This window comes from Puntigrus tetrazona, chromosome 11 (genome assembly GCF_018831695.1).
Source record: "Puntigrus tetrazona isolate hp1 chromosome 11, ASM1883169v1, whole genome shotgun sequence".
NCBI lineage: Eukaryota > Metazoa > Chordata > Actinopteri > Cypriniformes > Cyprinidae > Puntigrus > Puntigrus tetrazona.
Genome location: NC_056709.1, coordinates 13,252,293 through 13,266,310, shown reverse-complemented (window position 1 = coordinate 13,266,310; position 14,018 = coordinate 13,252,293). Strand labels below are relative to the sequence as shown.

At 38.1% G+C, this 14,018-nt stretch overlaps 3 protein-coding genes across 3 annotated transcripts; 2 read left to right on the top strand and 1 right to left on the bottom strand.

Annotated features, from left to right (window-relative positions):
- Window positions 1-1,377: 1,377 nt before the first annotated feature.
- Window positions 1,378-4,927, top strand: dda1 (DET1 and DDB1 associated 1). Its single transcript, XM_043252704.1, has 5 exons — window positions 1,378-1,643; window positions 2,553-2,633; window positions 2,772-2,823; window positions 2,920-2,981; window positions 4,100-4,927. The coding sequence occupies exons 1-5, from the start codon at window positions 1,635-1,637 to the stop codon at window positions 4,208-4,210; spliced, it is 315 nt and encodes a 104-aa protein (XP_043108639.1). The 5' UTR covers window positions 1,378-1,634; the 3' UTR covers window positions 4,211-4,927.
- Window positions 4,928-5,068: 141 nt separating this feature from the next.
- On the top strand, window positions 5,069-9,674 carry abhd8b (abhydrolase domain containing 8b). The gene is made up of 4 exons (XM_043252703.1): window positions 5,069-7,787; window positions 7,868-8,038; window positions 8,897-9,113; window positions 9,215-9,674. The coding sequence occupies exons 1-4, from the start codon at window positions 7,006-7,008 to the stop codon at window positions 9,524-9,526; spliced, it is 1,482 nt and encodes a 493-aa protein (XP_043108638.1). The 5' UTR covers window positions 5,069-7,005; the 3' UTR covers window positions 9,527-9,674.
- Window positions 9,675-11,149: 1,475 nt separating this feature from the next.
- rps15 (ribosomal protein S15) lies at window positions 11,150-12,960 on the bottom strand. Its single transcript, XM_043251293.1, has 4 exons — window positions 12,901-12,960; window positions 12,467-12,552; window positions 11,382-11,616; window positions 11,150-11,301 (listed from the first exon to the last, which is right to left on the bottom strand). The coding sequence occupies exons 1-4, from the start codon at window positions 12,901-12,903 to the stop codon at window positions 11,188-11,190; spliced, it is 438 nt and encodes a 145-aa protein (XP_043107228.1). The 5' UTR covers window positions 12,904-12,960; the 3' UTR covers window positions 11,150-11,187.
- Between the last annotated feature and the right edge of the window lie 1,058 nt (window positions 12,961-14,018).

The window sequence follows — 14,018 nt, the reverse complement described above, 5'->3', positions numbered from 1 at the left end:
GTTCAAATGGCATGCATATGCTTGAATGTGCATAAATACATAACCCCTACGAACAATACAGAATATAGAAGATTTACGAAACTATATATCGTTAGATAATACAATTTTCCCACAGCAAAATGCATGGTTAAAAAACACCAATCAAGCAGAAATTAAAGAAATAAATTGTGAAATGCTAAATTTTAATATACAGGTTGAATGAAGTATCACAAAATAATAATTTCATTTATTTTCAAATTACAGTCATCACAACTATATCTTTATTTGCTATACCAATTACCAAATTGTACAAATTATGTTTGTGAGACAATTTATTGTTGAAATATTTTATTGTTAAAGGCAGCTGCAGAGGTCCCAAATTTTATTTTATTTCATTTTGTTTTGTTTTTCAGTTTCTCAACTACCCTCTTAGTTTATTTACATTTATTTGCTTGATGCATTTGTTTATCTGAAAAAACCTACACTGCACCAAAGACGCATATTTTTTATCAGTTTATGCATGTTTGGTATCACACCCATGGTCTTGGCATTTGCTTCAGGAAAACAGAAGTACTTTTCCAAATATAATAAATTTGTTATGATATCGTTTAGAATATTTACAGTTTTTAAAAAATATTATGTGAACCGAAGAAAAGGTATATGATCAGTTGCACTAAATCTGACCCTTATACTTATTTTTTTTTAAACCAATGAAGAAGTAATGCACTTTATTAGACTAGTTATAATTGCGTTACCATAAAAAGGCGGGGATTTTTATGCATGTATTTTTTATTATATATTTATATATATATATATATATATATACATAAATACACATAAATATATATACATATGTATACATATATACATATGAATATACGATGAATTATTATTATTATTATTATTATTATTATTAGTTTAGGTTTCAGATTACTGTAAAATAAATTGCTGTGAAATACTTGGTATGTTTCAATAATTGTAGGAGAATTTGAGCAATTATTAAAACTCTTAAAACCAGAGAAAATATTAGATTTTTGTCTTTACATTATTTAGAGCATTAAAATAAATCAATTAATTAATTAAAGACATTAAGACTCAGTTTTAAAAAAATTGCACATGAATAGGCAAAAATAAAATATTTTTTTAAATCACCAATGTTTTTTTAATTATTATTGTTTTTGTTTTTTATAACAAACTTTGTGTAACAATGATTTTTAACAGTTATAACTGAATGATATAACATTTTTCTCATTATAAACAATGTATCCAGTGTATAATTATTACACTTTTTTTCAGTACATGTGGCCCCAAAGTGCAAATTTGATTTATGATCATATTTTGGTTTGAAATAACTAAGAGGGAGGGGGAGAGAGACACACACACACACACACAGAGAGAGAGAGAGAGAGAGAGAGAGAGAGAGAGAGAGAGAGAGAGAGACTTGTCAGTCGGTATCTGTAAGCTGTAGCAGACACTGTGGTGTGTAGCTGCTGTCTGTTTGTGTTCACACGTATTTCTGTGTTTTAGTGTCGTATTCAGTAGTACGAGTGTGTGAGTGTGTGTGTGTTGCCGGCTTCAAATCTCTGGTTTCTGTCAGTGTTCAGGCCTGTCTGAGCACAAGCACACCCACAGGACTGGACTGGACTGACTTCACCATGGACAAAGTAAGTTTCTGCACTCAAAGCTCGATCCGCTTTCGCCTCACAGCTGAGCAACCACATCTCGAAAAGAAGGGGCCTTGAAATGTCACCCAAAACGACGAGATTCGAGCCGCTTTCGGTTGACAAGCTGCTTCGGTGACCGAGCTAGCACGCTAGGCCGCTACAGACACTCGTGGGTAGTTCGTGAGCGCTTTCATTACCACAACAGCCGGAAAGAAACACGTTAGCGTGTCTGAGTCCGGCTTTAAAACGTCTGTTCGAGGTTACCGGGCGATGTGGTGTTCGGGTGGTCTTTAAATCTCGTTTTTGCGTGCTAGCGTGTTAGCGCGTGTTAGCATGCTGGGAAGCGCGAGCGAGACTTCCCAAAGCTTTTGTTCAACAGTCACGACCTGGATGCGTTCGTTTCACTGGCGTTATTGTGATTAAATGCGATATGAAAACTCAAATAAATAAAGATGAGGCTTATGTCCTTTTACGTATCTAGCGGACTAGACTGGCAACGCCCAAAGGCTGACATGCATCCTCCTCCATCTGCATTTGACTTTACTCTCTCAGCATACCCTCAAATGAGATGCATTTCTTGACATTTATTATTTATGTGTATTTATTATTTGTGCATTTCAGCATTAGCTTACAGTCCCCCCTGTCATTGATGGCTAGCTCAATGCGTCATGCTTTAGATGGTTTTTATGGTCATTTATGAGGAATTGATATTTTTCTGGGATGCTGTGCCTGTATGTAAACTGTAAAGGGTTAATAGGTATTTTTGACTGTTTATATTCACTGAATCATGTCCTTGTTAAATGTCTTTTCCCTCTAGATGATGATCAACCGTGTCAATTTAGGACTTCTTGCATATTTCCATCAAACGTTTGATTTTTAACCCCTTTTGTCTCTCTGGATGTTTTGAAGGCGGATTTCCTGAAAGGTCTACCTGTATACAACAAGACAAACTTCAGCAGATTTCACGCGGATTCTGTATGTAAAGCATCGGTAAGATTTTGCGGGGCTCTTTGTGGGCCGTTAACATCATCCCTCTGAATATTCAGCGAGCGTTTTCACGCCGCGGTTGTGAATTGCAGCTGAAAGTTTTGTTGAAATCATTAACGGTTCGTTTTGCCTGTCTTACAGAACAGAAGGCCTTCGGTATATCTGCCTACACGAGAGTATCCCTCCGAACAGAGTGAGTGCTTGGCTGAAGGCTGTTGTGCAAATGTAGTCCGGTATTATGTAACGAAATGAAGTCTCTGATTTGTAAAGGTTTTCTTTCTCCTCACAGTCATCGTCACAGAGAAGACAAACATCCTTCTGCGTTATCTTCATCAGCAGTGGGACAAAAAGGCAAGTGCTCTTTAAGCTTTCAGAGCAACTTTGAATGTAACACTGTCTTAACCAATCTTTTCTATGTTCGTTAGAGTTCTTGTCCTAACCAGCCAAAGCAGCGGATTCTATTTTAGAAGTGGTTTCTGTTTATGCAACGTCACGACTGGAATAACAGCATAAAAACTATAGCGCTGATCATCTCGGTGATTTACATTGTCATTTTGCAGACTCTTTTATCCAAGCTACTTACTTTTGGGGAATATTTACTCCATGTTAAAAGGGTCTAGTATTGCTGGGATATCATTTTGTGACATTTATAGCCATTATGAAACCAACAGCGAATAATCTTCCTAAGAAATGTTCAAACTGTGGACTGTGTGAACCAACATATGTATTCAGTATATAAAAAAAAAAATATATATATATATATATACACACAATATACACACACATATATATATATATATATATATATATATATATATATATATATATATATATATATACATATATATATATATATATATATATATATATATATATATATATATATATACACACACACACATGCACACACACACATATACACGCGCACACACACACACACACACACATATATATATATATATATATATAATATATATAATGTGTATATGTGTGTTTGAATGAATTAAATGTTTTGCTACTGTAAAGAAAATACACATAGAAAATACAAAATGCAGAAAAAGAAATGCAAAAAGGAAAATGTGATGAAATGCAATAAATTCATGCTGGATGGCTGACCTCTTGTTCTACCTTTGTAAGAAATGCTGTTACTTGTAGAGGTTTGCTTTCCTGCGGGACAAAACACAACTGAATGTGACGTGAGACTAGCTTGAAATTGCTGAGGGCGCAGGAAGTGGGGGGAAAAAATAAATGACTTGGGGCGCTTGCAAAATATACCTATATATATGTTATTCAAATGTATGGCTTAAGATACAGAATCATCCTGAAACAAAGCTGAAAAAACGTGCTTGGATGCCAAAATGTAAACATATAGAGCTGAAAGACATACCTTATTTTTAGCAGGGACTGAAGGTTCCTGCAAGAACCTCTACGTACTGGAAAGATCATATGTTTGTTTTTATGTCTTGCAGAATGCAGCTAAAAAGCGCGAGCAGGAGCAAGCGGAAGGGGAAGGTGGCAGCCCAGCGCCTCCCAGGAAAATCGCCCGGACAGACAGCCAGGAGATGAACGAGGACTCCTAGAGGAACCCACCATCCAACAGCACCAGAACGGACACAACAAGCCCAAACACCCGCACACCACACAGGAATTTCATCTCAGAAAGAAAGAAAGAAATGGAAGAACACTTCTCTTGCAGTGTGCTTTTTTTAATTTTACTGAGTGCTTCCTGATGCAGTCAGTGCCCTGTTCTGAACGCGTGTGGCGCGACGGGTTTCCACTGCCAGCTTCGACGATTCTGCTGAACTCTGAACTGCGAGGGGAGGGGGCGGGTACAACGAAATTCAACAAGCACATATACGAATGAACGTCTGCTATGAAGACGCGTGTGAAAAATTGATTTGTTAGGACACTATTAACGCAGTCTAAAAGTTTCAAAACACCCTAGTAATCTCGGCTGTGAATTACCGCTTTTCATGATGTACTCGGGAACACAGGCACTAAACGCACAGGCGTCTCTCTCTCCAGCGTCCGAAAAAGGGAAATTTCAGAAATGTACAGGCACGTTCGACAGATTTAGATGTAGTGTTTAGTGTTGGTAAGTTGACGGTCTTCCTAGCAGGTGCATACTTGTGCATGAATGCACTGTCGGGACAGTTTTTCTGTTGTCACAGGTTGAGGATGACGTTACCGGCGATTTAAAGACATGCAGATGTCATTCTCTTTCACTTCTCCCGTTGTCACGTAGGTTTTCCAGTGCTGTGTTTGTTCCACAATCATAAACTGATTACTTGCCTTCAGATGCCTGACTCCGTCTCTGACTTGATCCCCGAGCGCTGGTTTACCCGCCTTCGAAATACGATGGGGTTTCCCCAGGTTGGAGTTGAATAGTGTCTCTCCTTTTTTGTTTTGGATTTGTAGTTTCATTTTGGAGTTCTGGTTTAAGGTGCAGCTATGCAGCAGTTCCTCTCTTAACCTGCAGAGAGCGCGAATGAGCCGCGAACGTTCGGGTGCAACAAACGAGGAGCTTTTGCAGATGGGGTTTAATGCTCTTCAGCCAGCGTGCTTTGTGCGCCGAAGAGTCAACTGTTTCAAGCGTGTCCTTGTTGAGAAGATCGAAATGTCTCGAAGCTGTCATGGTTAACAAAATGCATGCGAAATGTTTTGAGCAGAGAAAGCTTTTAAAACCTCTTGAGGGGGAAGCGTGCAGAGAGCAGCCAATCTTGAGTCTATATCTGGTTGGAAGAGTTACCGCAATTAGACCTGCATTTGTATGTTCTTGTTCTTATGAAGCCTTCCCAATTTCTATGTTCGAGGTCAACTTTTTTTTTTTTTTTTTTTTTGTTGAGAATCAATAAAAATGAGATTAAAAATGATCTGTGTTGAGCCATGTTGAATGTACATTTCAAGGTAATTAATAAAAAAAAAATCGAGAAAATATATGGTGGCTGATAGAGCGTGTTTTTAGTGAGGCTGAAACAGCATATGCTCAACAGGTGTAATCCTCTTTAATCTGGACTGCTTACTGTGGCCATGTAGATTTGGAAGATAGGGAGTGAATGAAAGCGATAAACAGCCGTCGTTGCTCTTTTAGTTATTACTGTTATTGTTATTATAGGTTTTACGTCAATTGAAATCTTTAAAGTATCTTTAAAGTAATTAAATCACGTGGAAAGAGATTCTGTTTGGATTTGTTTATTGGATTGAGGGTAGCAGATTACCATCCTACAGTTTCGTTACACTGGGAAGAGAAGCTACTGGAGTAAACAATCCAGCATTTTCATGTATCGGGAACATCGATAATCAGGTAAGATGCTGCACCGTACGGTTTGCGAAGGAATGTATTTGTTTGTCGTCAGAAACTGGAGGCAACCTACAAGGCCAAAGCCGCAACTAAAGGAGAGGCTGTTCCGAGACGTGATGCAACTAATTACACTGCTTTCAAAAAATAGCCACTTGGTTCTTTACATGGGATATTTCTTGGCAGCTATTGTAAATAATAATATTCCATTTAAATGCATAAGTATAGAATGTTGCATAGTAAACACCGAGCTGGTATTGAATGCAACCGTGAATAATTGCATCATTCTGACATTTCACAACAAAAATAGAGCCGACCCTGTTATGAAGACCAAAGAACTTTGTTTGCATGTCATTTTTGAAGCTTATTCGTGTTATTTCGTAATCCTTGTAAGGAATTTTTGAGGCACAGTTAGTTTGCCATGCGTGTTAAGACCATTTAATTGTGAACAGTGCTATTAATGGTACTGCTGTTAGTATATTGTCTCATGATGATATTGTCATTGATCCTAACAAGATATACTTTGGAGTTTAGGTTTTACGTTTTTAGAAGGAAATCATACATCACACACCCTGAAATAGAATAAAATTCATGGAGATGCTAGTAGGTGCTATAATTCTGTGGTCCTGGGAGAATGGCTATTAGGCCTGACAAGTACAAGTACTATATTTGGAGCAAAAACAAACCAACATGCAGTTTCTAACATCGAGAGACCTTAGTCAGGTTAGACATCATACTGAATTAAACATTTATATAAAAAAACAGTTTACGACATGCACTGCATAGCTCCTATTTCACATCATGTGTAGTTTTTGTTCCGTTTACTTGTTAAACAATATTACAAACCATTGAACGCACTGTATTTCTGTTGCTCACTGTCTCGTTTTCATTCCATTTCAAAAATTTTATATGGCGCTACCTTCACTTAAGTCTACATTGGCGGCAAAACCATGCTCTGGTGTGCTTTTTTTGACGAGAGAAACTAGGTAGCTTGATTGCACTCAACACATGGATAATTGATCTGCCAAACTGATGTGTGGTAAGTCAAATTTGCCAAAGTCTATTTGGCAAACCTAAATGTACTTCTTGTCTCCCCAGGTGTTCACCATGCTCACCAGCTTTGTGGATGGAATATTCTGTTGCTTTACAGGAAAGTCTACTAACGTTGTGGTCCCTATTGAGTCCTCTGAGCCCACTGATGGTTTTGAATTTGTTGAGGTAAAACCAGGAAGAGTTCTGAGAGTTCGGCATATTATCCCAGACAGACCAGTGGTTGAGGAGCCAGGGACTGGGGAAGGGGGCACGGTCAGCTGCAAGCGCAAAATCTCAGTGTATCGAAACGGACAGCTTCTGATCGAGAACGTCAATGAGGCCACCCATCCAGAGCTGGTCCGCTATCAGAACGGAGACAGCACTGTGGATACAGATGCTTCCAATTGTGAAGCTCCCCCAGTAACCCAGGCATCTGAACCCACACCGGGGTCGGTGACCGCAGCTACGGAGATCAAACCTGCACCTCAGCAGGATCTGCAGCAAGTGCAGAGAAGACGGCGCAAACCCAAACGCTCCATTGTGATCGACTGTGAGCGGAAGATCACATGCTGCAAAGGTACTCACTCCGACGTGGCCTTGTTTTTCATTCATGGAGTCGGGGGCTCGTTGGATATCTGGGGAAGCCAACTGGACTATTTCTCCCAACTTGGTTACGAGGTCATTGCCCCGGACTTGGCCGGCCATGGTGCAAGTTCAGCTCCTCGGATTCCCGCTGCCTATACCTTTTACGCTTTGGCTGAAGATGTTAGGATCATCTTCAAGCGATATGCAAAGAAGCGGAATATTTTAGTAGGACACTCTTACGGGTAAGGAAATGTGCGCCTTTGCCTGATAAATCCAGATGCATTGTCGTACTTGTTTTAGCATTTTCTTTCTTTTCTTGCAGTGTCTCTTTTTGTACATTCTTGGCTCATGAGTATCCGGAACAAGTTCATAAAGTTGTGATGATTAACGGTGGAGGTCCTACAGCACTCGAGCCCAGTCTCTGCTCTGTCTTCAACTTGCCCACGTGTGTCCTTAATTTTCTGTCCCCGTGCCTCACCTGGAGCTTTCTCATGTAAGAATAATGGTCCACAGGACACATTTGTCATTGGCTTGCCCTTTGCCAGCTTTCTACATCTACTATGTTTGGAAATTACCTTGGAATATACTACACAAGTTTTGCTCAATTTATAGTCTGGACAAGTTGACACTAATTGGCAAAAGTCAGTAGTCAGTAAACCCGAGACACACTGCATGACTTTTATCCGTCCCCAACGAAAGACTGGCAATCATGAAGCAATTGCGGCGATTTATGATTCGCCACAGTTGATTCACGATGACAATATTTCATCTGGGACAGCCGAAAATCATGCAGCAGAGGTTTTCAGCCCTAATCTTTGGGGACCAACTGTCCTGCAAGTTTTTTTCAAACCTGCTTGAGGTGCTTTGTGTGTGTTTAATTAAGGTTGCAGCCTACAGTGGGTCCCAAAGAACAGATCTCAATTTTCTATTAAATTTGTCAACTCAAACCTACAGACGGCCTCTGATTTTCAGCAAACTAGTGGGTTGTAAATTATGACAAAAATCTGGGCAAAAATTCTGTAGTGTATTCGAGCCTTCGTAGTTGCAAAGTTATAGTTAAAATGACTGTAATTTTTCCTTGACGCATCCTGGCCAGGAAGTACCTAGAGAGCGTTTTGAAAATAAGTAACTGATTGTTCTGCCAACGCAAACAAAGCCAAACCCTGGATATTTTAGGCAATAAGACGAGTCCAGGAAAAATGGCAACCTAATGTTTAAAGTAGACTGTTGAAATAAAGTAGAACTCACATTTGTCCTTGCCTTGTTGTTTGCCAGTGTAATCATGAACATCTAGGTTTTGGCAATCACAGGAGTTTTTCACTAATAAAAGATGCCTTTTTCTGTCTTCAAGGGCTGGTTTTGCTCATCAGGGAACAAGAGAAAAGAAACTACTAAAAGAGAACAATGCCTTCAACGTGTCTTCTTTCGTTCTACGGTCCATGATGAGTGGACAGTACTGGCCGGAGGGCGATGAGGTTTACCATGCTGAAATCACAGTGCCTGTTCTGCTGGTTCACGGCATGTACGACAAGTTTGTACCGGTACAAGAGGACCAACGTATGGCAGAGGTACAATCATTTAACTTTTCAAGCTTAGAGCCTTGTCCATTTAGTTTATTTAGCTCTTTTCATCTTTCCAGCACTTATTAACTGTGTTGATTTTCTTGCAGATCCTATTGTTGGGGTTCCTGAAGATCATAGATGATGGAAGTCACATGGTCATGATGGAGTGCCCTGATGTAGTTAATACTCTCTTACATGAATTTTTCCTGTGGCAGCCAGCAACGGCCTCAAAACCCAAGCAGGAATCAGCCCCAACAAAGACCACTACTAAACCTCCAGAAGACACAACGAGACCAAAAACTGCCCCAAAGTCACCATCCAAATCTCAACCAGACTTGATAAGACCAACAACTGCACCAAAGAGCATCAATACTGGGACAGAGGCTACAGTGGACATCAGATCTAAGGGCCTGAAATAAATAGCTTGTCTACCTACACAGTGATAAGTTACATTTAAAGGAATAGTTTACCCAAAAATTTTAATTCTGTAATTCCAAAACTGTATGAATTTCTTTGATCTGCCGAACACAAAGAAAGACCATTTGAAAAAAGTTTGTAACCAAGTTTTGGGTCACCATCGCTTTCCATAGTAGGGGAAAAAAAAACTACGCAAGTCAATGGTGACCTAAAACAGCCAAAATATCTTTATGTTCGGCAGAACAAAAAAATTCCTAAAGGTACTTGAGGGTGAGAAAATGATGATAGAGTTTTCATTTTTGGGTGAACTATTTCTCTAAATGTTGAATTTGATCTGCTCTTGCATATGGGCCAAATTTATTGGAACTGTTCGTACAATGTCATTGTATATTTACTACTTGGTGTATGATTGCAGGAAACAGCTCATAGGAACAGCTCAGATGGATGTTTGTCCCAGAGCAGAATGGGTTTATATAATGAGTTGTATAAATATCCCTAAAGGTTTTTATTTTTATGTACATATAATGCCAGCCCATTCAAACTAATGATTTGCTCTCTCTGGGATATAGAATGCTATGATATTGTCAGCCCCAAAGGGATAACCTCACAACGACATATTCAAAATGTGAATTTGATTTAACACAGTGCAACATTGCTCCTGCAAGCATTTACTGTAAATAGACTGATTTATTGTATTTATTTCAGGCTATTACTAGCCTTTATTTTATCTGACATCAGATGCAGACGATGTCCATTTTTGAGTTATTCTGTGGCGGACAATATTGTTCCGGCCACATGAAAAGCAGTTTTGTATAAAATTCATATTAGTTTAGGGTTTTTATGTTGAAAGTACTATAAGCCCTGTCATTGAAATAGTGTTAAAAAGGGTGACGGTCTAAAATAATAAAAAAAAAAAAACTTGATCTGCTTCTGTCTCACATTCTTAAGACATTTCATATACTTTGAATAGAAAAGCTGAAATGCTGACTTTGATCAGCTATCGTATCGTCAGGGTTTCTTGGTCACCTCTTAACACCATATATATATTATATACTGCTAATAAAAATCTTCATGACATCAAAGTTTGAATATGAAAATTTAATTCTCTAAACAACTAAATGGAAATAACTTACTGTTACTGCTTTTGACCACTATTAAAAAGATTACTTGTCTTTCATTAAAGATTCTTGAATCAATATATTTAGCTTAAGCAAAAATAAAAATCTTTGAGCAGATCTGTGACTAAAAAAAAAAAAAAAAAAAACCCAAAATGTTAGTACCCATGTTAAAGTATAACTTCAATGACTCAGATTTAGATCATATATTAGACGTTTAGATATTTCTGTTGAAAACCGAGGACAAAATTCAATAATTATGTATACAAGACCAAGGTATTTTATAATTTGTGATGGTATGAATTAAGACTTCATTCATTGTCTTTGGGTTTGTACGCTGTGAAAGTTTCAGGTAAAACATCATGTGCATGTAACAGGAATTTAAAACTAAGAAATTCAAAAAAAAAATAAAAAAGGATCTTTAGACAAAAGATATGCCTGTATGAACTACAACCTGCATTCAGTCACACAAATGAAAAAAAAAATAAAGAGAAAGAAGACAAAGTCAGGCTATTTTGGAGGCTTTTATTTACATACTCAATTACTTTTTACTTCAGAGGAATGAAGCGGGAAGAATGAGTGGCTCCAATACCCGGACGACCGTGTTTAACAGGCTTGTACGTGATGGAGAACTCTCCAAGGTAATGACCAATCATCTCAGGCTGAAAAGAGACAACAATCATTAGCCATCAACAACCACGGCACATGGAACGGCCGTTTAAACCCTATGCTTCATCTCTACCTTGATTTCAACCTGGTTGAAGGTCTTGCCGTTGTACACGCCGACCATGGATCCAACCATCTCCGGCAGGATGACCATGTCTCTCAGGTGAGTCTTCACCACCTCTGGTTTCTCCATGGGAGGTGCCTCCTTCTTGGCCTTACGGAGGCGCTTGAGGAGAGACTGCTGCTTCCTCCTGAGGCCGCGGTTCAGCCTCCTCCTCTGTCTGGCACAGTACAGCTGCATCAGCTGCTCACTGAGAAACACACAGCGGCTTAAATAACATTTCTACACGGGCATCGGATCATTGACAAAACCTCAAGACCGTTACAATAATGCAAGGGTGTCAAACACAGCCCTGCAGAGTTCAGCTCCAACCCTGATCCAGCTCGTCAAGCCATTTAGACCTAGGCTGTATTCAAAAGTCACCCCCTAAACCCTCAGATAGGGCACTGTTTGAGGGGACAGCCATATTAAGTGGCATCTGAAACCACAGTGTACATTCTCACTCGTTCAATCCCACAATGCACAGCAAAAACAAGACTATGCACACAGACTTTAGAATCCCCATAATGCAGTGAGTGTAGGGAATAGTGAACGAGAGTATAAGGGGCGATTTCAGACACAGCCCTAATTGAAGAGTTGCAACTAAACTCTGCAGGGTTTCATCCTTGCAATAATGAAACTAATGTTAATTTCAATATAAATTAATCGTTCAAGCCGATTGATCACATTATGGACTACAAAGGCAATGAGATTCGAGCTGAGAGTTTTGTATTGAATTTTTATTCCGAAAATACCACTAAAAAAAGTGATACGGACTACATTAATGTGTCAAATTAAGGTCTAAAATGTCGCAAAACAATCTTAGCATTTAATAGATTCCCAAAATAAACATCCTCAAATCGCGATGCATTATATTCAATCTGACCACATTTGATAAGTGAAGATAAACTCGCAATTAAAGCTCTTATTTTTTCACATTTTAAAGCATTGCCGAACACGGGGCCGAGTGATTTCCACTGCCATGGCCGTTCTGAGCGCCTTGCTCCTCTCCTCACTCACACAACCACCTCAGATCTCCACACGGCAGAGGTTTGACTCACTAGGACATGTCCAGCAGCTGGTCCAGGTCCACACCTCTGTAGGTGAATTTCCTGAAGGTACGCTTCTTCTTCTGCTCGACGTCCGCCTGCGAAAAACACAACCAGGCAGAAGCTATTGACAAGCAACCGAGAGCGTTATACCGCAAACACACGGCGAGTGACTAAACACGTTCATACTTAAATCCCGCGTTAAAGTCGGAATACATTTGCGAATCCATCACGCTCGATTCAGTACTACAGCGCGAACCCGACGATGCTAATCGTACCAACATCTCTATAAACACTCGTCCCGGGCGAGAAATAACATCGTGAAAGCGAGCATTAGCTCTTTAACAAACTTTGTACGTGTTTTGTACTCGGGTGCGCTTCGTGTTTGCGACAGATTCGTTTGGATTATCGTAGATTTGTTTTTCACAAATGAGACGTGAACCTACCATCTTGAGAGACTCCCGGAAAAGGAAGGCAGGAGGAGAGACGCGGTAATATCGCGAGAGTTCGGGGAATATTTATGAGGGGTTCAGTAAGTCGCCCTCTAGCGCAGAGGAGGACGAGGAAAGAATTACTGTACGTTTTATTTAAAGAAAATTCAAGACTCAACTCGTCAACGAACGTGACCGTGAAAATATTTAGCCTATTGTTTATTAATAATAATAAATAAATGTTTTTTTATGCTTTCAAATAACCGTGACGTCTTCCTCCACCAAAATATTATAAAGCAAAAACTCTTGAAATTTGATAGGCCTGAAAATATAACGAGTAGACTTACTTATATACATAGGCCTAATAAATGCAGTTTAAACAGGTAGAATTTATCTCATGTTGTGAAAATGCATTCAATATTCATTAAAACATAGCATAGAGATGTAGGCCTAATACAATCCAGCAAAAATGTATTATGGTTTCTACTGATAGTCATGCAAATCAGCATATTAGAATGATTTCTTGTAATGACATGGAGTAAATAAATTTTTACTATATCTATATATATCTATATATATATATATATATATATATATATATATATATATATATATATATATATATATATATATATATATAATACATAGAAAAGTTATTTTAAATTTTAGTTTTATTATTATAATCTTTTTTAATTAATGAAACTGACCCTTTTGACCACAAATTATTAAAAAAACCCAAAAACCTGATATATATTTTTATATACATACATATATATATATATATATATATATATATATATATATATATATATATATATATATATATATATATACATATTAATTTTTATATACACATACATATATATATATATATACATATATATATATATCACACATATATATACATATATATACATATATATATATACATATACACACACACACACACATATATATTAGTCGTTGACATTAAATACTGATGTCCTGAGCTCATGCTACTTTCTTAACTATTAGTATTAGAATTATTAAGTTATTATGCATGTTGTTAGACTGCATAAAATAGACCTAATGCTGCAAAGAGATGTTAAATACCCCTTATGCAATCAGGACGTTTTATGTGACCTGTAAAACAT